The 26,519-nt window shown below is 51.7% G+C and overlaps 1 protein-coding gene across 3 annotated transcripts in view; it reads right to left on the bottom strand.

Annotated features, from left to right (window-relative positions):
* SMOC1 (SPARC related modular calcium binding 1) overlaps window positions 1-26,519 on the bottom strand; it is a 156,865-nt gene that overhangs the window by 6,315 nt on the left and 124,031 nt on the right. For all 3 annotated transcript variants that reach the window (XM_060620165.3, XM_060620166.3, XM_060620167.3), the window contains exons 8-11: window positions 12,117-12,309; window positions 11,466-11,548; window positions 11,183-11,288; window positions 1,841-2,085 (exon numbers count right to left, since the gene is read on the bottom strand). In XM_060620165.3, coding sequence (XP_060476148.1) covers window positions 1,841-2,085; window positions 11,183-11,288; window positions 11,466-11,548; window positions 12,117-12,309 — 627 coding nt within the window. The remainder of the gene's footprint in view (window positions 1-1,840; window positions 2,086-11,182; window positions 11,289-11,465; window positions 11,549-12,116; window positions 12,310-26,519) is intronic.

The raw sequence follows: 26,519 nt of genomic DNA, 5'->3' as shown, positions 1-26,519 counted from the left end.
CAGGGTACTTGGCGGTAATTCATCCACTTCCTGTGCTATCCTTTGGGTTCACCGAGGGTTATGAGCCAGAAAAAGCCCTTAAGTTTTCTCCCTGGGCAATCTCAGCTTTTTTCAAAGCTTCCATTTCAAGCAAATCGGTGTCACCCAGGTTGGCATCTTCAGCCCCGACCCTTCGCCTGCACTTAGAGAACCACTGGTCCTTGAGATGCATCCAACTTGACACGTTCAATCCATACCGGTTGTCTTCTCCATCCCCCTATGCCTGCTCCGTTTGTCCTTCCATGTTGCCCAACTCGGTGAACAGACCCGCCCTCCAGTTGCCCAAAGCAACCTCCATCCCTATATCCACTCGGTCACCAGAACTGCGGCTCTATGTTTCTCAAAACCACTCACTTCCCTTCACTCCCACTGTGCTTTCATTAACTCAAGCCTCTGTCGCCTCCTGCCACAGACTCCTGGGGGGACCTTGCCTCGCTCGTGTGCTATCTTTTTTTCCCACACTGCAGCCAGAATGCATTTTTGAAGCAAAAACCAATCCTATCATTTCTTGGACTGAACCCCTTCCATGGTTCTCTGCTGCCCTTATGAAGTTGAGACTCTCCCCTTACCTCCTGTCACCCCCCAGCTCCTGCCACCTTTAAGTACGCATTTCAGTCCCACTAACATCTTTCAGTTCCTCTAGAACCGTTCCTCACCGCTACATCTTCACTCTAGGCTGTAGCTTAGAACACTTCTCCCTCTGCTGACCCCTTGCCTCGGCCATCTCCTACCCATTCCGCAGGTATCGGTTTAGATCAGGGGCTGGCAAACTCATCTGTAAAGAACTAGGTAGTAGATACTTTAGGCTCTGCAGGCCGTGTACAATCTATCATTTATTCCTCTTTTTTGAAAATGACGTCCCTTGAGAAATATAAAAACTATCCTTAGCTCACAAGCCATGCAAAAATAGGCCAGCGACTAGATTGAGCCTGTGGCCCATGGCTGGTTTAGACATCGCTTCCTTCACAAAGTTTTCCGAGGCTGTCTGCCCCTGAGCTAATTTAAGTGCCCCTACATATGTTCCTACAACACTCTGCACTTGTTCTATCATGACAGAGATGATTAGGTTTCCACCAGAAAACCTAATCCACGTTCTCCTCCTCTTCCGGGGTGCTCTTAGACTTCCTTACTATTGGGTGTGGTCTGGTGACAGTTCCAGCCACTACGGGGTATGAGAGGTAACGTGTGTCACTTCCTGGACTGGAGCATAACCTCCCCACCCCCCCCCCCCCGCCCCCCATGAGCACTGTTCCATGCTTTACTCCATCTGGTTTACTGAGAATGGAAACAACCCCCATGGTGACCTTGGAAGCCACCTAATAAAGAAGGAAGAGTCATTCTTAGCCAAGATAGATCTCAGAGTGACTGCACAGTACAGTCTCCATTCCTGTTCCTCCTCTTGCACGCACAGGCATGCACACACACACACACACACACGCACACACCATGACCTGGAATCATGCTGAAGTATTACAAAGGCAAGATGAACAAATTTCTCCTGTGTTGGGCCACTACATGTGTGGGTCTGCTTGTCACTGCAGCCTGGCCTCTCCTAATACCCTCTCCTAGCGCTTACCACAATGCACATAAACACTTTAAGATCTATGTCCTCGGTAGGCTGTGGAAGGACAGGGACCTTATCTGTCAACTGTACCAGGCATCCAGCATAAAGCATAACACACTCTTCATAAGCAGTTGAATAAATGAGTACCTGGGATCTCGTCTATCGAAGGAGCCTGTGGTCCCTGTGCCTGGGTGGGGCATGTACTGGAAGGCCAGGAACACCCGAGTGAGCACTCACCTTCTTTGCTAACACCCAGGCAGCCCTTCAGCTCAGGAAGTGAGATGACCTTGTCCTTGTTCAGGTCACAGTAGTCAGTGAAACGCCGGGCACACTTCTTGGGCTTGGCTTTCTTCTTCACGTAACGCTTGAAGGGCTTCATCTCCCGCTTGTTAATGTCATTGCTGCTGTTGCTGTCCAACTGGCTGAAGTACCAGTGCACCACTCGCTCCTCCAGCGTGTGGCTGGGATCTGGTTCTGAAAACCTGGGCCACAGGCAGACACCCCCCACCCCCACCCCAGACAGCACCACTCAGGATCCTGCAGGAACCAATGGCCCCACTGCATGTCTCTCCCACGTGGGCAATGCCAGAGTGGTCGTGCTGAGCTGCCAGCAGTCAGGTAGCGAAGGCTCTTTCAAGCCAAAGACCTCCCAGCCCCACTCAGCCTGTAGCAGAATCAAGCCAGCCTCTCCAGCTAGACTCTCGAGACCGGGTAATTTATTTCTCAGGGGTCCCCGAGTGGGTCACCCTTCTTACGTGAACCTGCCTCACCCTCTACCACAGGCAGGAATGTTCTTGCATAAGATGGGGGCTCAAGATATATTGAATGGATTTCATTCACCTGAGTAAACCACAGCTGGGATCCACGTTGTCCTCCTGGCCTAGGGTTCATCGCCAGACAAGCTGCGGTTCACATGTGAACGTGAACGTGTACGCTCACTCAATCAACGTGACTACGGGAAAGGGCGATCTGAGCACGCACACACGCCCAACACCAGGCCAGGTCCCGGGAGGCATTGCCCCAGGCCTCAAACTGCTCAATGTCTTGGTAAGACTGAGCCAAATACGTTGAGATCAGCCAGTGACAATTCAGCGTGAAGTTCCCAGGGCCCGTCACTGTCGGGCAACAAGTGCAGTAGGAATCGAGAGAAGAAGACAATTGTGATGGACACAAACAGAGCAAGTCTAAAACTGGCGAGTCCCGGACCTACTAGGGGTGAGTGTCTCCATGGAGAGGTTTTAAGTCTGGAGGTCTGGGATGGACCTAGGAAACCACATGTATGCTAGAACCCCGGGGGATTGTGCTTAAAAGTACCAGACTATAGCAACCAAGAAGGCTTCCTCGTGTCAAGGTGCACAGTAGTGACCACGTCTAACACAGCCCACGTATGCACAGTACTGCGTCTGGCAAGAAGAAACTATATCTTGCAAGAAAAATATTCACGGCACTTGCCAACACCTTGGGGTTCTTCTCTGGGGTTTGCCAAGTTTTCCAGAAGGGAGGGGACCATCTCTGACCCCACCCCTATGAACGAGCCAGCAAACTCTTTCCCTTTCCCATCCCCAAGTGCCCTCGCTGTTTAGGGAAAAAGAAGTTTCATTACCAAAAAAAAGCCAGCATCCCTGCTAAATGCCCATTCCTAATTAAGTGGATTGCAGTCTTGGGCAGCCCCCCTCCCTCCCCCCGGGCACCCTGGGATGATTCCAAGGCAGTACAGTTGGTGGATCTGCCAGCAGGATGTCTTCTGGACAGGTTTAATGCAGGGAGTACCTGGGCAAGGTGTGAGGGACCATCAGCCCCTGGTTCTTTGGGAATCTGCCTGGTCTGTCATGGAAAGCAGGCTCAGAAGGTCCTTCAAACAGGAATGGAGTTATTTGTCGTAGAGCTCAGATTTTTGTTTCTGCCAGTACGTGGTATTTTGGCGTGTCAGAGCTCCCTCTATTTCACCCATAACATTCACTCTCAAGCCTGCAGGGTATACCAGGTGAGCAGCAGAAAATTCTCTATCAAGATGCTTGTGGCACAGGAGGGAGGGTGGTCAGCTCCCTCTCTGAGCACCCTGCCTACCTGTGTTTCCCTGAACGCGAGGGAGGGCGTGGGCTGCAGAGGACAGCCAGGAAGAGCCCCAAGGGAGGTACTCCAGTGGGGACTCTCCCTTTGGACCCCTCCTGCCAGAGGCCATAAGAGCCCCATGGCAGCAAAGGCAGATCTTTCTCTAACCTTTAGGCTCAGCATAGCGTCATGTCTACCTAGAGGCTGGAATAATAAAGCCTCAGTCGCTGAGCTGGGAAGGGATGAGGTCATCCCGCCCAGCCACCCTGCCAGCAGAGGCCCACTGCCTCCGACACGTGTTGCTGGGGCTCTAGCCTGTCCGGTTCTCAGCAGCTCCACCAATGGAGCTCCCGCACCGTCCTTTGGGCTGGTCTTCTTCCGACTTTACAACCTCTGGGAGTTTCTTCCCATGCAGAGAGACCATCACTTGGCTTTGCTCCCTTTTCCTTCCTTTCCTTCTGACTCTCCCTCCCTCCCCTGTCTCCTTTTGTCCGCTTGGTCCTGCCCTCCTCACTCCCAGCAGCGTCTCACAGCCATGACCACTGGCCTGACCTGGCCCTGGAGACTCCGAGGATACTTCCTTCTCCCGGGAGAAGTCTTCTGAGGCCCCTCCGAGTGGTGCTTCTTCTCTGCCGCACCCTCAGCCTGTCCAGGTCCTGCCTCTTCCCCCTTCCTCCCCCTTCCTCTGCCCTCCACATAGGGCTCCCTGCTTCTGAACTCCTTTGACTTCCAGAAACCCACCGTCCCACCTCCACTCCTGACAACAGAGCCCAGCTCTACCTGTGACGCTGGCAGCACTAGGGGTCTACTTTGGAACCCAATACTTAGCGCAGGCCAAGCTCTAAGTACATTTAAAGCAAGAATTTCTTAGCCTTGAGGGCTCACGGACCCTTCTGAGAACCTAAACAAAGCTATAGTCTTCTCTGGAAAAGCGCACAGGCACATAGCACTGTGCTGACTTCCAGGGTTTAATGGACTCCCTAAACCTCATCTAAGCTCATGGACTTAGGTAAAGAACGCTTGATCTACAGGGAAGGATCTCCAGCCCTGGCCCCAGAACACTGTTTAACCATGAGCCTTCTGGAAGAAGATGGGGTGAGAAAAAGGATGGTAGCTAGAGGGGTTTAGGGATAGTTTCCATGTTTCCAACAAAACATAATAAAAAACTGCAGAAGGCATTCAGCTTAAAACTCTGAAAATCAGGTTCTGAGTTTGCAACAATCTTAAGTCTCTGCCATACTTCATACAAGATCGAGTCAGGATTGAGCTGTGTCAGGAGTCCGGGTTTAGTCACACCAGCAGCAGGCACGCATGTGCAAAAGAGCCAAGAGGCCTCGGTTGGCTCAGGAGAAGCTGAGATTTTCCCAGGGGAGTGCCCGATGGGCGGGGCCAAAGGGCCTCCCGCAGAATTTCCAGGAATCTCTCAAGCAGTTTTATTAGAGCCCTTTCCATCACAGTGAGACTCCCCAAAACTTACCCCTGCCCTCAAAGCCATACCCCCCCGATCCCTCCAGCTCCTGCGGCCTTCTAGAAGTATCCTTTAAAAACACTGGGAACTTGCCCTCCCAGCTCTAGGCTTCCTTCCGCTGGCATCAGACCTCCAACCTTTCTCTCACATGTGTACACACAACCCCTGCTGGAGACTGGGACTGTTGGGATTCAAATCTGCTCATCAGGCAAGGGCTGGGGACCCTACATCAGAGGGTGCAACGGTTCCTTAAATGACCTAACAGCGCTGGTCCATGCCATGGGCCTCCCTACAGGTGAGGTTCCACTCTACTAAAAGGGCTCACTGGGTGTGTAGAGTTATCCAAGTGTCCCTGGAGATGGTGTGGCAGGTCACACCCAAATGATAATGAATTCTAGATTTTGGAAAAACAAATCCAAAGACTGGTGTCCGCTCTGTCTCTGGGCTGTTTTGGTGGCTGTCCTGTTGACTTTGACCTCCAGGGATGACGAAACACACTAGAGCTGGGTGCCTCCCTGGCCACACTGACTGTTCTCCCAAATTCAGAGGTGACAGGTGCTGCCCTTCTCCTGCAACACTTTCAGTTTTGCTTCTGCATCCTCACTCTGCCAGGCCTTGGCTGCAATGCACAGCTGGAGAGCCAGCCCATTTGCCACAAGAAAACTTGCTTTGGCCAGGATCTTGGGCCTTGTTCTGCTGTCCCAAGCAGTTTTAAAGAAGGTGAGGCGGGACGGCCTGGAAGCACTGGCCAAGCCAAGCAGGCCAACGGAGCCCCATCTGGAGTGGGGTCCGAGCCCTGCCAGCTGTGCAGGGGGGTGGGGCTGGGAAACGCCGAGTCAGCCATATTCCACACTTTGCCTCACAAGGCCATCAACAAGTAACCACGCGAGGCAGGAAGGAGGAAGCCACAGTACAGATGGTCTCTCCGTGGGGGACCGCATGAGGGGCCAGAAGGCTCACGCAGCCCATCCCACCTCCCCGGAAAGTTCACGTTCTCTGGGGCGAGATGGAAAAAGGAGAGGGCTCCCCTGCTTGAGAAGACTGCCAGCTGGGATCTCAGAACTTTTCCTTTGGGTCTGATGAATGCTAATGGGTGCCATGGGAGGGCTGGTCTCAGGAGGAGCTCACCTCCTAGAGCCCTGGAAGGAAGGAGCATGAGGATAATTCAATCATCCTGCAAACTTTCATTGAGAACTGCTGTCCTCAAATGATACTTACAGGCTGCCCCTCCCATGTACTAACCACGGATGTTTCTATGGACACCCTATTCTACTTTGCCTATTCTTAGATTTGGGCAGGACCGCTCCCCGCCCCCCCAAATGAGGCTGGAAGCCCAGAAAAGGAAGCAGACATCTCCCTCTATGCCATGTCCGATCACTAATAAGTCTTCAAATCTGATTACTTTCAATGCTAAAGCTTCAGAAAACCATCCCTTCCCTCATAGCTGTAGTGGGGCTCCCCCTCTCCTATCGCTCGGATGATGGCTGGAATGCTCCCAGCCCATCTTGCTCTCTTCCCATCCAGCTTCCCTATGGCCTTCGGGATGATTCTTCAAAAATGCTCATGGGGCACCTGGGTGGCTTAGTCGGTTAAGCATCCGACTTTGGCTAAGGTCATAACCTCACCGTTTGTGAGTTCGAGCCCCATGTCAGGCTCTGTGCCGACAGCTCAGAGCCTGGAGCCTGCTTCGGATTCTGCGTCTCCCTCTCTCTCTGCCCTTCCCCCACTTGTACTCTCTCTTTCTCTCAAAAATAAACATTTAAAAAAAAAAAAAAAAAAAAAAAAGCTCACCTAATCATGGGTATCGTCCTGCACTTGGCGTGGATCACAAGGCCTGGCATGATCTGGTCTCTGCCCCAATCCACAGCCCCACCTTCTGCCTGCCTCCCAGATTTAAGGCACACTTCTTACAACTCCTTGCACAGGCCCTGCCTCATTACACCGAGGGCCTCTTTGCCCTGGTCCATCTAGGTTGGGGCATTACCCCTTTGTTCACGAAGATGCCGCTCAGGTGGAGTATCAGCTCATATATAAAGCCTTCCCTCACGTGCCCTCCTGCCCCTGAAGCCCCCCAGCACTCTCTCTGCCTCTATTACCCCACTGACCTCATAGTGCAATCCTGTGATTCTATACCCCTTCTCTCAATCAGATCGGAAGCCCCTCCAGGCAGCGACCATGACTTCGTCCCCGGAACCCGACCCAGAGCTTATACCAGGGAAGGATGGAAATGTAAGAGTTGGTGCGAAGCCAGAATCTGTAGGCCTGACAGGTGTTAGGTTGTGGGGGGGGGGGGGGGGGGAGACATGACTTCTTTGTCCCTTCTTCCCACTGGCCCCAGCTGATGTCCAGCTTTAATTGCCAGACCCTGAGAGGATGTAGGAGGGATCAGATGTGCCTTCCCTGACTTTAGTCTTCCGTGCCTACGATCCCAATTCTGCCCGAATTCGGAGCAGAGGCCAAAACCCAGCCTGGATTCCTGAATTCTCTTCAACAGCCCTACTCTAGCTGTGCTCCCCAGCCTCCAGCTGCCCCATGCCTTTGTTCTTTTATCATAGAAGAGTGCCTGGCCAGGGTCTCTCCACATGGGGTCCCAAGTCTCTTGGGCCCATCCAGGGTGCTGTAGGGACAAAGAAGGACCGGGGTGAATTTGATGGCTAGATTTGGCCTCTTGGTCTTTCAGTAGTTGGTGAGCCCTCTGATGTGCGGGGTAAGGATCAAGAGGCCTTATCGAGACATGTCTCTCTGTATCACATAGGGATCTATCCATCTATCTACCCATCCTTCTAGCTGTTTATTCATTCAGCAAATATTTATTGCACCTCTCCTATGTGCCAAGGATTATTTTGAGTTCTAGGAACACAGCAGGGAAGAAGACAGATAATGCTCCTTCTCCATAGAACTTAAATTTTCATTAAGTAGGGTAAGCCAGACAATAAATAAACAAGCCAGCAAAATACCAGCTAGGGTAAGTGCCTGGCTGAGAAATTAAAAAGAGGTGTGGCGACAGAGGGTGACTGGCAGCCCCTTTAGATGGGTTGGTTGCTAAGAAGTTGACATTTAAATGGACAGTCGGGACCAATCACAGGAGGATGGGGCCTCATATTCCAGGCTGCAGCAGCAGCTGGCATGGAGGTCCTGGGGCAGGCAGGAACCTGGAGGGTTCTTCAAGGCCTGTTTGAGGGACTGAGAAGGACCAGCAGCTGGGACATGGCCAGTGAGACCCTCCTTGCAGGGCCAGTTCAGGTGGGAGCTACAGCTTAAAACCTGGAGAACCTGCTACCCCTGGCCGTGGCCTCCTCATGTAAATGCTGCTCTTTCTTCCTGCATTCCCCAATTACTGCCAGACCCCCCGGCCCCCAACTCTCCTCCCGGATTTCTAAACTATGTCTTGGTTCATGTGGTGTGTCTTTTGATTACAAGTCCAGCCTCCAGGTAACACAGTTACCAAATGCATTTCAAACTTTTCATTCTCATCAACACCAAACCCAGTTTTGGCATAATACGAGCTTAACATGAAAAATGTGTTTAGGAAAGAATCCTTTTTTAATCTTCTCCCCACTCTAAATTACACCTAAAAAAGAGGGTTTTTAAAAAGAAAAAGAAAAATCTCTTCCCTAAGGATACGTTGGTATTAAAAACTGGTATTAAAAACATTGTAAACTTCTTAGTTTTTATTTTCTGTAAAGATCCCTGCAACCTGTGATTTGAAGGCAAGGCATCAGTCCTGATGTCGCCTGGCCAGTGGGACCTACCTGTGCTTTTGACCTCCATGGACCCCTCACCCACTGGCCCAGGACCCAGCCGGATCTGGTACTTTCCTGGCACCCTCAGTCTGCCTGGGGCCGAGGCAAGGCCATGCTCGGAAGCTGGGCTGGGCTCCCAAGGAAGCAAGTGGGAGAAGTTTGAAGTCTTGTCTTCTCAGGAGTGCGGAGAAAGCACCAGGCAGGCTCCCTAAGTGGCTGGTCAGAGCCAGCAGCCCCAGGTGGTTGTGGATGGGAAACACTCAGACCTGGAAGTTTTAAGCCCATGTCCCTCCTGTTTACTTTTTCCATTTTCTTCTTCTCCTTCTTCTTCTTCTCTTTTTTTTAAATGTTTATTTGTTTTTGAGAGAGAGAGAAACAGAGTGTGAGCATGGGAGGGGCAGAGAGGGAGGGAGACACAGAATCTGAAGCAGGCTCCAGGCTCTGAGCTGTCAGCACAGAGCCTGACACGGGGCTCGAACTCACAAAGCACGAGATGATGACATGAGCTGAAGTCGGACGCTTAACCAACTGAGCCACCCAGGTGCCTCTCCATTTTCTTCTAATAAATATCTCATCCCAATTTTTGCATGAAACGACAGGCATTTTTCATATTCTGAGCATAAGTAACAAAGGCAATAAATACTGAATATGGTTCCACAAACTCCCCTGCCCCCTCTTCTTGGAGAAATGGATACAGTCCTCTCTATTTTAAATGCCCAGTCGCTGAGCACCGTCGGCTGCCTCCAAGCTGTTCCCATCTCCCAGCCTATCAGACCCTGTCTCCATCTTCTCAGACTCAGTGCTGTGACCCCCTGGGGAGGCCTGATGTCATCCACAGGGTGTGCAAACCCAGAAACCAGCCTGAGAGCTCACATGGGGCTGCTGAGAGGAAGTGCACCAGACCAGCACCTTCCAAGAGTGGCAACCAGGAGGCAAGCTCTGCGTTCACTTGGACGTGACCTAAAACTGGGTCTTCCGGACAGCCACCCTCGCCTGCCACAGGATGCAGCACCCCTGAGCTTGCGGTCCTGGTTCCCTACGCTAGACACATACCCTGTGCTCCTGCGGATCGCCGGCAAGGCGGCTACGCAGGGGCCTCTCCCCAGGCCTGGAGCCTGGACCTGCCACCGTGGTGGCACTCCTTGCCTTGCTGATGACGGCTCTGTCTCTGGGCAGATGCGGAGGAACTGGGCCTCAGAGCTCAGAGACAGGTGCCCGTCCCTGCCAACATGGGTACTTCCTCCACTGCTGTAGGAGCCCGACGCCCCCCTCCCCAACACACACCCCTTCTGTGCCTCCCCTCTGGCTTCCTGGTCCCTGGCCGTCTCTTCTGTCTCATCTGTCGCTGCTCTCCTCTCCTCCTCACCCCCTCCAGCCCAGCCCAGCCATACTGGACGATGGGTGTGCCCTTTCTTGGAGCCACAGTGTTCTTTCCCTTTTCCTGGGGTGGTTTTCCTTCTTTCACTGGCTAAGTCCTACTTGTCTTTCAAAACTCAGCTCAGCTATCACCTCCTCCAGGAAGCCTTTCTGATTCCTCCGGACTGAGTTAGCAGACCCTTTTCTGTTCTTCCACCTTATTCTGGCACTGACCACACAATTTGCAAGTGTTTGCTACAGCCCAGTATCCCCACTAAGCTGCATACTTTGCGGACATGAACATGCCTCACGTCCCTGGGTTCCTAGTCCTTAGACCAGCTTCAACAGGTGCTAAATGTGTGGATGAGTGGATGGATACATGCGTGCGTGTGTGCTCCAACCACTGACCTAATGGACCCAACTAGTGAGGCCTGGGATGCTGGTCACTGGGGAGTGTGTGCATTTGAGCCTCATGTCAGGACTGCCTCAGCCAGCGTATCAGCTGCTGAATTAAGTTGGATTTGGATATGGCGATGTCCAATCCCACTGCCCAGAGCCCTTGGGGTTCTCAGGAAGCCAAAAAGGCACATGATTCCTGCCTTCTTAGAAGAGAAGAAAAATCACCAAGTGCTGTGTACTCCCTCCCTGCCCTCACTGCCCGGTTACATGCCCCTCCCCCTTCCTGCTATTCAGGACTCTCACCCCAGTGCATCCACTCCTGAGGCTAAGGCGCTGGAAGTCTCTAGACATCCCTAAACTTGCCTGTAATCAGGTAACTAAAAGGCAGAGAAAAGTAATTCCCAAAGAACAGGGAGGGGAGAGGGTGGGAAGACTTTTGGCAGAAGGCAGGACCAGTCCTTGCCCTACCCAACCCGTAGCCCCTCTCCCAGCCTCCTGAAGCATCCGGAAAGTCAGGCACCCACATCCCCGGCTGGGCCTGCATCCCGCTCACGTTCTCACCTCCCACCTCCAGTAGGCGCTGCTGAGTTAATGGCCTGCACCATGTCGGTGGTGAGGGCATCCAGGAGGCTGGTGATAAATTCCATTTTCTTCCCTTCTGGACACCCTGAAAGATAAAGTGAGATTTGAGGGCAGATCCCAGGGCCGCTGTGATGCCCCCCCCCCCCCCCCGGGCTCCATCCTACAGAAGGGGAAGCCAGAGGAGGGAGCTGCTTCTGCACCACGGGAGTTGGAAGAACAGAAAGAGGTGACGGGACCAGCAAGGGGCAGCCTCTCCTCCCACCTGGCAGCTCCCTGTCCTTGAAGGGATCGTCCACCTCTGCACTCTTGGCCCTGGCGTCGCTCTCACAGCTGGGCATCACGTAGCTGGGAGGAGAGAGACACGGGGGCGGGTAAGGAGGGGCTGGGAACTGGAGCCACTGCCAGCCGCAGCCACCCTGTTGTCACTAAGCCTAGAACTCCCGGGGCCAGCAGCAGAATGGCGCCTGTGCTGTCCAGCAGCCACCCGGCAATCCCAGTACCAATGTTTCCAGAGGCGTGTTCAGGCATGGCATGGCAACCACTCAAGCAGAGCGGCGCCTCAGTCACCTGAGGTCTGCACGCAGGATCTTTGGGATCTGCAGAACCTAGGGACTTGGGGCGATAACCTTCTCGCCGGTAAACTGGAGTTCGGAGAGGTTACCTCCTTTTTCGAGGTCACCCAGCGAAGAAGGGACAGAATTGTTACCAGAATCCGGGACCCAGGTCTTTCTACCAGGACCGAATCTGCCCAGGAGCAGAAATGTTCTCCTCGTGCCTTGATTCCCGCCGGGCCGGGCCGGTAAAGGAGGGAAACACAAACCTAGCCTAACAGGGAGCTGGGTCTCCTACCCCAGGGTCTCCCTAGGGGCAGGATGGGCTTGGGGGCGGGGGGCGGGGGGCAGAGAGGGCTTACCGTGTGGAGGTCCCGGGCAGTGGGCGCCCTGTGTCGACTAACACACACCAGCAGTAGCCAGTGGACTGGTGGCACTGCACTGGCTTGTAGAGGCCCCCGGGGGCGCACTCAGGGATGACGATGCCCTCCCGGGGATTCTGCCTGGCCTCTTCCAGGGCACTCTGCCTCTCCTGGTCACACGAATGGACCTTCTCTGCAAGAGAAGATGCAGCCTTTGGGGGCTCTCCCTCCCGTGGCTTCTCACCACTGCTTTTGGGGTAAGGATCCAGCCCGGCCCCCAAGGAACTGATGGCTGGTGAATCACCACGGAGAGTTGTGGCTCCCACACCGGCCCACGGTGGCAGGGGCTGGCTGCAGCCTCTCCACGGCCAGGGCTCATCAGCATTCACACCCAGTAGGTTCTACCGCGGCGCAACCAGCCGGCCCTGGACGGCAGGGCTGTTCCTCATCCGAATGGCAGTTTGCCCCCCGGGGGTGGAATTTCCCCGACTGTTTTCAGAGTGGCTCCTGCTGATGCACTGTCTCCTGGCTCCTGGAGGTGCAGGAGCCTGGCCCCTGGGAGCTGACAAGCTGACGCAGGAACGCCTGTGTGTGCGGACGCTCTCCCGAGCCCAGACACAGCAGGACAGCGCCCCGGCCGCCAGCCTCGGAGAAGCGATGCTCAGTGCCCAAGAGGAGCAGAGACAGGGCCCATCCCCACTCCTTCCCAGGCTCCAACAGGAGGCTGGACAGGCCTGAGCCGATGACACAACACTGCCCCATCCAGCAGGAGAGAGAAACGCCCACAGGAAGCGGCTGCCCTCAGTAGCCTCGGGCAATGCGCGAAGGCGGCCTTACAGCCAAACCCGGAGTCCCAGAACCAGGCCCAGGCTGTGTGCAGTGCCCCTCGCCAGGCAAGGCCGGCTTGGGGGAGGCCTCAGCCCCACAAGGCCCCTGGCCTGAAAATCCCACCTAACGGTCTACCTGCCTGACTTCCCTTTCCTGTTGTGTTGTTGCTGCTGTGTTTTCTTTTGTCTTTTAATTATTAAAAATAAATAGCACTGGGTTTCCTTTCTTGGTATAAAGAAAATTTTGAAAAACCCATGATCCCACCAAAGGTAAACACTACCTTTCCTAGACCTTTTCTTTTGCACATACAACATGAAAATACATATGCACACACCTACTTCGTTGTTTGGGTTTTTTGTTTTTTTTTTTTTACAATAAAAGAGATCACGTCATAAACAAGTACTATTATTTCCTCTTGTCTATTTATTTACTTTATTATTTCTTTAACGAACACGAGTCTATAACTTTCCTCTTGAAGATGACAAGAATGGTCTTGAGCGACCCATGAAGTTTCACAGTGTATTATAAAAATACCATTCTTAGAGGGGCCATGGAGTGGCTCAGTCGCTTGGGTGACTCACTCTTGATATCTGCTCCGGTCATGATCTCACCGTTCTTGGGTTCAAGCCCTGCACCGGGCTCCACGCTGATGGCGTGGAGCCTGCTTGGGATTCTCTCCCTCTGCCCCTCCCTCACTCGTGCGCATGTGCTCTCTCTCTCTCTCTAAATAAATAAATAAACATTTAAAAAAATTAAAAAAATACCATTCTTAGAGCCAGGAAGTAGGTACCAGCAACCTGGAGATTCATGCTGCTCAGTGAACAGCACAAATGGTCAAATTAACAGCAACTCAACTCTAAAGGAGTCAAACCTCTGAATTAATGGCTCTGTGAACAATCGACAAATGAGCAGTACAGATGCTTGAATGAAGCAGGTGGACACAGAGATGCGAAGCAGCCCAAAGCAGTCTTCGAGAAAAGTCACACAACAGGGAAAAGATTCTTTGTCTCACTCCTAGGAGAAATGCTGAAAAGCAATAGCCTACTGAGTCTCATTGCAGGGAGAGGGGGATGTTTCCTTAGGGGCATAAAAATATCTAAGGGTCAGGAGGCAGCTATGCTGAGCACATTCATTATTAAACTATAACTCTGATTTTGGAGAATGAAAAAGAATACTACTGTTTTCATAATGTAAACACACACACACACACACACACACACACACACACACACACACACAACTAAACAGGATCTCCTCGGCTGGAGGAACAGAAGTTTAAAACAGTTGACAGACTTTAGACTAGGGATTCTAAACCTGATTAGAACTACCACCAGGACAGCCTCTAGAGGCAGCTTAAGTAAGAGACATAAACTGATTGGTTTATCATGGACATAAAGCTGGCTTGAAGACCCAGATTTTTGGCTTTGGCCCTGGCTGGGATGGAGCCATGGCCCCTTTTAGGGATTACACAAGAGTTTCTCAATACCTCCCCCAACCCCAATTTGGTTACCTTATTTCCCGACCTCATATTTCATGCCACGGGAAAGGCGACAGAGAAGCAAAAACCAAAGAAAAACAGCTTTTTTACTGGCACCACGTTCGTGTAACAACCTCTGACAGAGGCTTTAAATTAAGGTCCGCCGGGCCAACATTCTAAAGCCATAAATCAGATGGAAAGGGAGAGGTGCAAAGAGAGTGGGGGGCAGAGCGAATGATAACCTGACTTCACACCGTCGGGGATCCTGGAACTGCAGAAATGTGGAGAGAAGCCATCTAAGAAGGTGGGACCCCGTGGTTTGGGGGCCGTCGGCAGACTTCTGGAAGCCCCTGAAGGCTGTTCTGAAGTGTTTCCAGCCGGTTCCCATAGAGGCTGCACTGAGTGGTATGGAGAATAGAAACCATACAAGTGATGAAGCTCGCTAATTTGGAAAAAACAGGGACGAGCGTGGAATTAGAGAGAAGGCCAAATGTAGGGTTTATTGCTTGTTTGCTTATTACTTTATGACAGGCCCTGAAAATTCCAGATGCTCCTCTAAGAAAAAGACAGGAGAGGTTTATAATAAATCACTAACCCTCTGTGAAGAGTACCCAGGGAATTTGTCTTCCAACAGAGAGAAAATCTCCCTTAAAACCATCTTTATGCTAACAGTCAAAGCAAATATTCATTGAGTATATGTGCCAGGTGACAAGACAGCTTGCTTAATCTCCTGTGTGAGGTGGGCACCATTATTTTATGCCCATTTTGTAGACAAAGATGCTGAGCTTTGGAGGGATTCATGAATTTTCCCAAGTGCGCTCAGCCAGAGGGAAGAGAGCTGGGACCCCAGTCAAGGGCTTCTGACAGTCAAGCCTGTGTCTTGCGAAATTTTATACAGAGGTTACTGCCTCTAATCGGTTACCCTGGGAGAAAAATGCATTTCTTTTTAGTGTGAACCTCTTCCGGGTCAGTCACTTTGCAGACTACCCCAAATCTGCTGCATTTAAAACCAAGTGTGTAGGGGCGCCTGGGTGGCGCAGTCGGTTAAGCGTCCGACTTCAGCCAGGTCACGATCTCGCGGTCCGTGAGTTCGAGCCCCGCGTCAGGCTCTGGGCTGATGGCTCGGAGCCTGGAGCCTGTTTCCGATTCTGTGTCTCCCTCTCTCTCTGCCCCTCCCCCGTTCATGCTCTGTCTCTCTCTGTCCCAAAAATAAATAAAAAACGTTGGGAAAAAAAATTAAAAAAAATAAAATAAATAAATAAAACCAAGTGTGTAAAATCACATCCTTGCACATGGACACAGCACAGCCTCTTCTGAACCTCTGATTGTTCTCGGCCTAAATACACTGCACATCTTGCACCCGAGGATTTTTGCCCACTTTGCTCTGGAACTGAAAACTTAAAGCCAAATTGGCCACTCGCCTGCCATCACAGAACAGCAAAATGAAAACTAAGAGCTCGCACTCTATCTGAGTGTTCAGCATGTGCCAAGCTTGATACTGGGCACTTGACTTGTATTAACTCACTTCAAACTCATCACAAACCTGAAGACAGGGGTCACTATGACCCTCACCGAGCAGAAAAGGACCCAGGAACACAGGCGGACTGCATGGTTTCCTCAAGGTCATCCAACTGGAAAATGGCAGAGCTGGGGATCCAGCCCAGGGAGTCTGCCCCCGGGGCTATGCTGTCCACTCTTCTTCAATACCATCTCTCACTGCCACATGCTCATCTAATTTTTATTCTAACCCATATTTTTATTTTCCTTGGTGCGGCAGATGGTTAGAAAATGGTTCCAGTGAATCGCACCTCTCTGTATCTGTGCCCTCTTGCAGACCCCTCCACGCTGACTCTGATTTGCTTTGACGAATGGAAAGGGCAGGGGTGACAGTGTGTGACTTCCAGGCCTAGGCCTTAAGGGGCCTTGCAGTTTCAACTTTCACCTTCCTGGAAGCTGCCCTGAGGCTACCATGTAAGGAAGCCAGTCCAGCCCACTGGAGGATGAAAAGCATATGAAAGAAAACAGGACTGACGCAGTCCCCAGCCAGCACCAACTGCCAGATGTGTGACCTTGATCATCGAGGCCGCTCCCGCCCCATGGACCCTCCAGCTGGATGAGTCCAGGAGTGCGTTCAGACAGAGCCAGTCAAGGAACCACCCAGCCAATGCACAGAAACAACCCAGCATCTATTGCTGGAACACCCAGTGTAGAAGTACGTCACACCCTTCAGCCGATCGATCACTATTAGATCGATCAATTGATTATTCTTCCAGTCAGTGCTTTTCCAGCAGTCATGAAAATATGAATCAGTAGGTACCAAGGGACATAAACTCATTCTGTGTCTGAGGACCCAGAAACCAGCCCCATCCTTAGGGCCACTGGCACCCTCTGCCCTTTTGGGTTACCTCCCAAATGAACCTTAAAATTCACCACTCTCAGTCTTCCCAGGTACCAAGAAGTCACCTTGCAGTAATGTAAGGCAAAGGGTCTACTTCAAGGATCTCTTCTTGACCCTCGGTTCAGAGAGGGAGCTCCCCAGAAGGAAACGCCCCCTGCTCTAGAACATTCCGTCTCTGCTTAACGAAGTTCAGGGAAGGATGACAACATCACAAGTTCTGGCCTGATGGTGATGAGAAGGACCAGGTCCATCGGCAAACACTTGCAAGGCATAATCAGCAGCACAGAGGAGCAGTCAGGGCTGTCCAGGGGACACGCGGATACATGACACATTGTCACACAGTCACGTGCCCCACCCCTACAATCCTACCCCAGGAGGGTACGGAGGAGAGATGAGAGCCAGGTCACTCCCCACCCGGCAATGGGTGCTCTGAGTCTCACAAACCTCTGACTGCCTGAGAGAAGAAATACAACAGAACGGTATCCCGTGGAAGAAATGAGGACACGGTCAGGCCCTTGTCACCAGAAAACACACAGCCCTCTCTGTCACCATGTATACTCACACCACAGCAAAGCAGGCCTGAAGCAGGGAGGGAGAGGCAGGGAGGGGTAGAGGAGAGGGAAAGACTAGGCTGAACCAGACAAACCTAAACTCTGTCTGCAGGCCCAGGGCATGGGTTCTTTGTGTCCAGCCAAGACAGGATAAGCACGGAGAACCGCTCTGTCTGCTTCGGCTGGCCCCTGCCCCTGTGCTTCTCAATTACTCGTGGTAATGAGGAGCAAAGGAGAGTGCGGACAACCTAAATCCTCGGCTAATCCCCAGTCCTGATTTTAGCCCAGAGTTTATCCTTTTGTCCTGGGAACTTTTTCTCCCTTATCATTTTTTTTTTCTTTTTTTCTTCTTTACTTTTTTCCTTTTTAAACAAAAATGGCCAACAAACATAAACATTAGAAGATTCAAGTTTCAGGTCCTTGGGCTGGGCTTTCTCTCCGGTTGCTGCCTTCCAGAAGAGGAGCTGCTAAAGAAAGAGACAGACAGCAAAGCTAAGACACTGGGTAACCTGAGTCAGCAGGGATCCGTGAGCCAGTCACATCGTGGACTCTTTGGAGAAAGAGCAGGGGTGACGGAGGCAGTGGGAAGAAGGCAGTGATCAGGACAGGTCAGTAGCATTCAGGGTTCTACAGAGTCACGGAACCAAGAACAGACCTACATCTACATCTGTATCTGTATCCGGATATCTAGATCTGTCTACATTTAGAGCCACCTATCTATATATGTGTGTATATTCATCCATATATAGATATAGATAGATGTAGATATAGAGAGAGAAAGCGGAAGAGGCAGAGAGATATTTATTTTAAAGCATTGGCTCACACGATCATGGGGACCTGGCAAGTGTGAAATCTGCAGGGCAGGCTAGAAATTCAAGTAGGAGTAATGGTACAATCTTGAGTCCAAAATCAATAGGTCAGGCCAGGAGGCTGGAAACTCAGGCAGGATGTCTATGCTACAGTCTGGAGGCAAAATTCTTTGTTCAGGAAATCTCAGTTTTTGCTTTTAAGACCTTCAACTGATTGGATGAGGCCCACCCATGTTATGGAGGGTCATCTGCTTTACTTAAAGTCAACTGATTGCAAATGTTCATCTCATCTAAAAAATAACTTTGCAGCAACATCCACACAAGTGTAGGAACTAGTCTACTAGTGTAGAAACTGGGCACTGCGGCCTAGTCACGTTCACCTACAAAATGAACCATCATGAGGTCCATATGAAAAATGAGAGTAAGAAAAAACCCCCAATCTTACAGAAAACCACACCGAGAAGGGCCATGGGCCATAGAAATGTGCACTGGGAAGGTGCCTTGATGAACGATGCAGTATTCGTGGAGAAAGAACCAGAAGCTCTCCTCCCAGGGGAGGTGCAGTTGCTAATTAAGGGCAGCTGCTCAGGCCATCCTGACGGAGGAAGCTGATGGAGTGGAGGGCAGTGTCCTGGGAGAGGACGGGGCTCCTGGAGTCTCGGACCTAACGTGGGATCCTGAGTGACCCACGAGATGAGGGCTCACAGAGAGGATGCAGAGGAGGTCAGGGGCCCCCGTGGACACAATTTCTCCCAACGTCGTACTGGCTGTGTGCTGGCACCATGTCATGCTATGGAGAGGTCAGAAAAGTTCTGGAAGACATAGCAAGAAGGAAGAACCAGTCCTGAGATCTTAACCTATCCTTACCCCAGGCATTCCTCCATTCCTGGAACTTTCCCTGAGGGCCCCAAGCTTGAGCGCAGTCTCCCTGTGCTGAGTCTAGGACTGAGGATGCCTCCCGTAGCCCTTACCCTTGGGGCTGTGACTTGCCAGCTCTGTACGTTCCCGAGAGCGAGGCCTAATGGCAGCCTTTCTCCCCCCTTCCTCATCCCCACCCCCGGCCCCCAGCTCCTCCTTCGTAGCAGAGCCATGGAGTCTCCATTTAAAGGACACATAAAGAGGATTTCGTCCAGGAGCCCCCGTACTGCTGGAATCCCTGCAATGCACTCTCCAGCCGCGGAATTCTGCTCCAGCCTGACATTGCAGAGACGGGGCCACCCATTGTTGAGTAAATGCCAAACGGTGGGGATGAGACCACAGAGGCTGAGAAGAGAATGCCTGTCCCCTTGACTCATCCTGGAAAATGCTACACTCAACCCTCAGACTATCAAGCATTGGATTTTCTTGGGGGGGAACAAATCGGCAAGAGGTTACCCGCCTGGAAAGTGAGAGGAACTTATTTATGCTTCGCTGCGAAAGGAACCGTCCCACCAGGCCAAGAACATTAAGGAAAACACTAGCGTGGTGTCGCCTGCAATTATCCTGAAACCCCTTCAAACACCGCACGCCCACCTAGCCTCTTATCAAAAATGAATGAAATGCTGAACGATAACCCAAAATAACAAACCGTGCTGTGAAAAACAACCTTTCCTCAATCACAACATGAAATTCCAGAGGCGGAAGAAATCGCGTGGCTCCTGCCTCGGGCTTCTCTGAGTCAGCGTGTGAGGGTGGGAGTCGCGTGCGCTGCCGAGGAGGGGACCGCAGACACGAGAGGAGGGGCAGGTGGGCCCAGGTCCGAAGGCACTGACCTTCCTGGTGTTGAAGGGCCAGAGATGTGGTCTCCGGGGGAGGAGATGCCGCTGGAGCCCATACTCTTCAGGAGAGATTTATGGAACGTCATGGAACAGGCCCTTTTTTGTTGACTCGGCCACACAGCGTTTTAGCACCTATGGTTTCAAGCCAACTATGTGAAGAAGTTATTTTTCTTACTTGTAGACTTTGCACTTTTTCACAGGAAGGGCCGAGCAGCCCCCGGGGGACCAGTCTTCCAAGCATCGTGTGCTGGGCTGGCTCCACCCTTCCACCGTGGACCCTTGCATCACACCCCACACTGACCTGCCATGTGGCCATCGCCAGTTCCCGAGTCTGAGTCATCCAGGGACCTAAGCACCCTCTGGAGGGGAGAGGGACGCGCAGAACTATCGCCCAGGGCTCCCGTCAGAACAGAGGACAGACCAGAGGCCTAGAAAAGGACAAGCCCAGAGGAGAGGCCCAGGCGAGAAGCAGCAGTCACTGACAAACAGAATTGAGTCAAACCCCTAAAACCGTGTTCAGGTGTGTATCAAGTAGAGGTGGGAGTGGGGAGAACAGAAACCAAATAGGCACAAATTTAAAATAGTCACCTCTTCCACTGGAATGGGTGCCCCCATCTCTTTAATCTAAAGGCCATTTTCCCCATGGAGTGGGTGGCCAAGGGAAGTAAAAATGATATCATCACCCAATCTTAACCTGCAGAGGGACTTTGGACCCCTTCTCTGGAGGAGGGCACCCCTTCTGAGGGACTCACTGGCCAAGAGATGCTCTTCAGCTCTGGCCCATTAGAAGTGACGGTGGCATTAATCCTCAGCGGATCAGCCGTTCCCAAATGCCAGAGGGAACACAGGGCAGTCAGAGGAGCCAGTGTGGGGACACCTGGGCTTCTTGGCAAGGCTGAAAACGAGAGCAAGGGCCTAGAACTCCCATCCTGCCCACGTCACCAGGGCCTGGCACGTAGAAGGCTCCGTCGCCATTTCATGGGAGTCAACAACGGCTGTAACAGATGCAGTGCAGCATGGTGGCCAAGGGCATGGGCTCTGGGGTCAGATGGACCAGCCTCTACCACGTGTTATCTCTGTGACCTTGGGCAGTTTCCTTCAGCTCTCTAAGTCCCAGCTTCCTTACCTGGGAAAATAGGGTAACGATAGCGATCTCACAGGGTCACTGTGAGGCTGTGATGAAATAGTGTATGTCAAGCATCTCACCTGGTCCCAGAGTCAGCTGATAAATGACCTAAGGTCTTAGCTGGTGTAAGGGAGCAGTGTCCTCAGACAATGTGGAGGGAACCTGGGCTTCCTGACCCATCCTCGTGAATAACTAGTCTCCGCAGTTAGCCTTCAGGGATGGATCAAGGGTGGGTAGTGGGCACAGTCTTCCCCAATGCAGGCAATAAAGGGGCACACTGGCTGTAGGAAAACTAAAAAATATAATAATAGAACTAAGAATCAGTCTGCCTTTTATGATCGCCATCCCAGCAACTCAAAATAGTATCAGTGATGGAACATTTCCCTCCACTGGAGTGGAGGGCACCACTGCCCCCCTCCCTCTGGGACCCCATCGCTCGACAGTCGGCTCCTTCCTTAGACACCCCTTGTATTTCTTCCCCTTAGCACCAGGCAGAGGCCTTGGCACACAGCAGTTGTTGATGGGCCTGTGACCCTGAACAAGGCCCTCAACCAGCCTGAGCTCCTTTCTGTCATTTAAAATGAAGCGGGGGGGTGGGGTGCCTGGGTGGCTCAGTCAGTGAAGTGGCTGACTTTGTCTCGGGTCATGATCTCACGGTTCATGAGTTCGAGCCCCACACTGGGCTCTGTGCTGACAGCTCAGAGCCTGGAGCCTGCTTCGGATTCTTTCTCTGTCCCTTCCCCATTCACATTCTGTCTCTCTCTCTCTCTCTCTCTCTCTCTCTCAAAAATAAATAAACATTAAAAAGTAATAATAAAAAGATACGCTCTCTTGGCCCACAATTTTATAATTAGGCAACATCGGGTGCAGGTCCCCACAGCTCAGCTGCCTGATCAACATTCAGTCTCCCATGTCCCAGTGAACCCAAGCACCAGGAAGGGGTTAAGTGAGAGGCACCCAGTGAACCCAAGCACCAGGAAGGGGTTAAGTGAGGGGCACTGTTGGGGCTTTCAGGTTCTCCTTTGCACCACTCAGCCCCCTCAGGGTCACGCTGCATTGCCTGACCTGCTGTGGCTCAGAGGCCCCATCTCCAGAACAAAAGCAACCGTGCCCATCCCACATGCCTGACACTGGCTGAGGGCACCTACTCACGCGGGTGTTTGCAGTAGGCTCTGTAAATAGGGCGTGTTGCTGGGATGAAATGTCGTGGGTGAGGACGTGTAAGGGAAAATTACAAACCAGCCAGCCTGTCTAAATAATTTCTCTCTGTGGAACCCAAAATGGCCAGGCATGGCTCACCATTGTCGGAAGCAGTGACCTCTGCCTTCCCACGCAGAAGAAACTGAGGAGTGGAGGAAAACAAGATATAAATTCTACGGAAGATATTTCTTCGAGGATGGATTGTCCCAATATAGCATATAGGCACTTTTTTTTTTTTTTTAACTTTTCCCCCAAAGCATCACTGACTCATATCCCTTCAAATTTTAGAAAAGGCCCCATCTCTACTGCCTCATGCCATTCCGGGAGCTCATATGACCCTTCCACCAAAAAGAATGTGAAATGCTTCCCAGTGGTTTTGCAATGACATGTACTGAGAAGGGGCAAGCTGTCTTCTTTCTAGTTTTGCTCAGTAACATCATTGACCTTGATCTGACAAGCTCTGTCCTTTAAGGGCAAGAGCTAGCAAATCAAACTTCAGGCGAGACAGGAAGGAGGGAGCCCACGCCGGGGGGGGTGGGGAGTGGTGATGGGAGAGATAGCTTTTGTCAAATAAAGTATCATAACTTCACCCTTCATCTCCCAAAACACTAATGCATGAGTGTGCTTATAAGATATGTACCCTGACTACTTCCAAAGCCATTTTACAAATAAACACAGAATGAGGATCCTCAGACAGGGAAGAGATGGTATTTGACTTCTAGTAAACTGGAAGGAGGCAATTACAATACCTCAGCAGGACCTCTGGGTTCAGGTTTTCAGCAGCAGAGGCCAAAAGGAAAACGCTGGGGCGCATGGTTTTGCTATCAACACCAAAAAGCATACAGACTCACCTGCAGAAAAAACCTTTGCTGTTCGAGCAAGTCCCAGATAGATGCTGGTCATACTTCCGCCCAGCACCCCTCTGTCTGAAGCAGATGCGGGGGGTGAGGGAACAAGACAGGGAAAGCTAATTTGAAAACAGGGCAATACTATACTGTGGGGCTGGGCTCTCTAGGGCCTGCAAACATGTTTATGGCTCCTCTCTGCAAAGGGAAAGCTTGAGAAAGGCCTTTGTTGCTATGGAGAGAGCCATAGGGATGACCACCCTTCCCTGTCCCCAGCTCCCTTCTACTGGCCGTGAGTGGCCAAGACACCTGCAGAAGATAGATGGGCAGACATCCAGGAGGCCAGTTATAGAAATAAACATCAAGGGTTTGTTTTTATATAGATACTTTAAATGCTCACAAGCCCAGACCCGTCCTCGGCTGCTAACGTTAGCGGATTACTCATTCTTCCTTCCAATCACGTCATGTGCAAGGTTCCAGGTGGCTGTGGGGTATTTGCTCACAACGGCTACCGCTGGTTTCCCTGAGAGCTGTTTATTTTTCCAGGCCTCAGGTCATTACATCACCCCGCGGTTTCTGGGCAGGCCAAGAGTGCTGGTTTGGGGGGGTGGGGGATCCGGCCGGGAGGTGCAATTGCCTCAGTGACCCCCACATCCCAGTCACAGCAGCTGTCCCGGCAGGAGCTTCCTGGCGAGGAAGGACCAATCCCAAATGCAGCCAAGGGAACCACAGCAGGCCCAGAGGAGCAACGCTCTGACACTGACACTGACAGGTAAGGGTCAGGGGGCTGCAAACCCCTTACCTGCGACATGGATGGTGAGTTAGGCAAACGCTCCCACGTAGGAGGAGACGGGGTTGTTTTCATGACAAAACTTACAAGAAACGCATTTCCACCCTGTGTCCCTGCTGACAGCTCTGTCTCCCGGAGACAGTTTCCACAAGCTGCTGCCTTCGGGGACACCCGGAAGGAAGCTGTGCGGGACAAAGAGGCAAGGGAGGAAAAGCGAGTCCTTCTGGATTTCACCCACAGTGCCAGGTTCTAGGGCCTTCCTGAAATCCCAGATGAGATCGTGAAAGAAGTTAACTAGGAAAGGTGGCAATAAAGGAACGAAACAGATGGATAAGGAAGAAGGGAAGTCAAATGACTCCACCAGTGGCCCTGAGAGCGAGCTAGCCACATAGGGGCAGAGGGAAAGGGCCTGTGTGCCTTGAGGGCATTGCTATGCTGCTCCAAGAGAAGAGTTAAGGCTCACACGACCATACGTCCTGAGAGTATTTTCCCAGGCCAGAAAGCACAGAATTTTGTCATACTGGGGGGTGGGGGTGGGGGTGGGGGGTGGTGGAAATCAAGAGGGAGAGAGACTTTTGTAAATCACAGCTGTACGACAGTGTCTGCACCCAGTAAAATTAGAAGCCGTGGGATATGGCGTATGGGACGGAGAATGAGACAGCCTAGTTTTCGTCATTTCGTTAATCTCTCCGCTCTCTCCTATAAAAATGCAGATGACTAAAAAGACTTTTAAGTTCTAGTTATATCAAGAAATGCCTTAGTAGCTAGCCTCTGATACCAAAAACTCCGCAAGAGTTCATATTTTCTTACAAAAGCAGAACAGAGTCTCTGGCCAACACTCATAGGTGGGAAGACACCTGCTCTCAGGTTCTAGGGCGTCGGCTGGCCAGGTACGTCGTCCTCCTGAAAGTGGGAGAGCTCCTGGTGCAGCGGAGACAAGGATCCGAGAGAGAAGTCTGAAGAGGCAAACCCGTCAACGCCGAGGCTGCCAAGTACTCAACAGGCGACACTGACCATGGTGAACACAAGACAAAGCCTTAAAAACAAGGATCGACACCTCCAGGAGGAGAGAAGGAGACGGGATAAGTCTGCAGGCGTATGCGTCATGTTATTGCAAAGCTTCAGCTGCCCCGTGGAACCTTTCCAACATCAACAGTCCCCAGGCCAGAAAACAAACCTGGCGTCACAGGGTCTGAGTGTGAAAGACGGATGTTTGGGGTGTAGAGGGAACTGGGATGGCCTTCTTGCCTCCGAGAGCGAGTGGGAAGAGCTCTCACCTAGACTGGCTTCTGAGGCCCACTTCACCCTCCCCAGAGGTGGGGGCTGAAGCTCACCTAACCCAGAATCTTCTGGCAAACTCTGACGGGAAACCTGCCTCGGGGGCTTGACCCAGAGGCTCCAGTCCATAGCAGAGCCAGCACCCCAGACATGAGTTATCATTAAGGTAGATCTGACTTCTCATCAAACCAAATGGAATAGCATGATGGGTGGCTAGCAGAGAAGCCATTCTTTTTTAAATCATTCATGACACACCTACTATGTGTTAGGCATTTCACATATTGTTGAATCCTCAGAAAAACCCTGCAAGGCGCTAATAACTTTGTTTCACGTACGAACTTTCTCGAGGTCACTTAGCTCTCACGGGAAGCTAGCACTGGAAGCCAGGTCTATGCTATCCCATTTATTTACATATTGTCTATGGCCGTTTTTGTGCCGTGACAGTAAAGTTGAATAGGTGACAGATTGTCTGGCCTGCAAAACCTAAAATGTTTACTATCTGGCTGACCCTTTACAGGAAGCAGTTTGCTGGCCTTTGGCATATAGGAATGAAATAGAAGCATTTGGATGGGAATGTGTGCCTGGGGGTGTCTTTTTTGTGGTTTTTGGTCCCTCTCATAGACCAGGCAGAAGGAAGGGCCATGCCTCCTGAGATGTTTCCCAGCATGCCCAGGGAAGCCTGACTCAGCCCAGGAGCTCTGGGCAGCTTATGTAGCCCTGCCCAACCCCCACCCCCCCCAACACGAACCTTTGCCAAGTGTTAACATTCTGTTCTAGTGCACACTCTCACAAATGAGAGGTCTGACTTTTGTGGGCAAGGGTAGGGGCTCATTTGTACGTAGAAGGTGGTAAACCTTGTAATGGCAACAGCACGGGCTTTGGTATCAGACAAACCTACAGACCTGGCCTGGGCTGAGTCAGGCTTCCCTGGGCACGCTGGGAAACATCTCAGGAGGCATGGCCCTTCCTTCTGCCTGGTCTATGAGAGGGGCCAAAAACCACAAAAAAGACACCCCCAGGCACACATTCGCATCCAAATGCTTCTATTTCATTCCCATATGCCAAAGGCCAGCAAACTGCTTCCTGTCACTTCCAGTGAGGTACCACAGGCACCAAAACCACCTCTCTTTGACTTATATTTGCCTGACAGCAAGAGGGGAGGCGGGAAAAGGTTCTGCAAAGAAGCTTTTGCTTACAATGACAGTCACAAATTCTTTCCTGATTGAGATTCTCGCGGTAAGCAGTATCATTAATATTTCCATTGTTCCCTACCTACCATGATGATGAGAATAACAAAGATAGGTACTTACCGTTTATCCTGCACTTACTATCACTTAGCCAGGC

This window comes from Panthera onca, chromosome B3 (assembly GCF_046562875.1).
Source record: "Panthera onca isolate mPanOnc1 chromosome B3, mPanOnc1 haplotype 2, whole genome shotgun sequence".
In the NCBI taxonomy this organism is placed as follows: domain Eukaryota; kingdom Metazoa; phylum Chordata; class Mammalia; order Carnivora; family Felidae; genus Panthera; species Panthera onca.
This window is presented reverse-complemented; position numbering and strand designations above follow the sequence as displayed.